Source organism: Rhinopithecus bieti, unplaced genomic scaffold, assembly GCF_001698545.2.
Source record: "Rhinopithecus bieti isolate Rb0 unplaced genomic scaffold, ASM169854v2 scaffold_42339, whole genome shotgun sequence".
Classification (NCBI taxonomy): Eukaryota; Metazoa; Chordata; class Mammalia; order Primates; family Cercopithecidae; genus Rhinopithecus; species Rhinopithecus bieti.
The window spans coordinates 1-846 of record NW_016858893.1 but is presented as its reverse complement, the minus strand read 5'-3'; the positions used below and the strand labels follow the sequence as shown (position 1 = coordinate 846).

Below are 846 nucleotides of genomic sequence, written 5' to 3'. Positions count from 1 at the left end.
TCAAGGACTGGCTGCCCAGTGTCATCCAGGTCATCTGGGGACACACCCACGGAATCTGGTACCCGAGCACTGGGCTCAGAAGTGCTTAGGCAGGTCTCATCAGAGACGCTGAGCCCCTCCAGGGTGCTGGCTGAGGAACAGAAGCCATCAGGAGGCTCTGCAGCCTTGGCCTTAGGGGAGTGGGCTGGGGCTTCTGGCGAGGCCGGCAGGGGCTCAGCCTCCTCCCCTTGGGAGTCCTGCCTGGCCCGGGTTTTGGGGCTGGAGCCAGCCTGCTTATAGGGGGAGGAGGTCTGCAGGGCAGGGCACTGGCTGAAGACTGCCTGGTGGTCCAGCAGCAGCTCCCTTGGGGAGGCAGGGGCTGGTGGGGGCCGGGAACAGCAGGGACCATCATGGAGCTGCAGATCCTCAGAGAGTACTGAGGGCCGGTGGGACAGCTTGCTGGTGGCTGTGCTGGTGTCAAAGCTGGGGCTCCGACGCCGTGCCAGGGGCTGTAGCTCATATTGCTCTGAGCAGGTCCCGGGCATCCCTCCAACTGATCCTGGTCGTGGGCGGCCTGCCTTCTCCCCACCAGGGTCCCCAGTACCAGCATCCCATGGCAGGTGAGCACAGGGCCAGAGGATCTGCCCACAGTTCTTCTCTGGCCCGAAGAAACAGCAGAGAGATTGGAAGAAGAAGCTGGCAAAGCCACAACTGACGCATTTGACCATCATGAGGATGATGCCCAGCTTGCGATAAAGCAGCACTGTGGCAGGCAGCATGAGCACGCCTGCCGCAAACAGGGCTGCAGCCCCCACTGCTGTGGCGCAGCTGGTCTGGCGCAGAGAGAAGGCCACACGGCTCAGGCGG

General features: G+C 63.4%; 1 protein-coding gene across 1 annotated transcript; it reads right to left on the bottom strand.

The window, feature by feature from the left end:
- Positions 1-5: 5 nt before the first annotated feature.
- LOC108525362 (protein dispatched homolog 2-like) lies at positions 6-842 on the bottom strand (the record flags this gene model as incomplete). Its single annotated transcript, XM_017866362.1, has 1 exon — positions 6-842. A coding segment is annotated over one exon (837 nt), but the record flags the coding sequence as incomplete, so codon positions are not given.
- Positions 843-846: the final 4 nt, after the last annotated feature.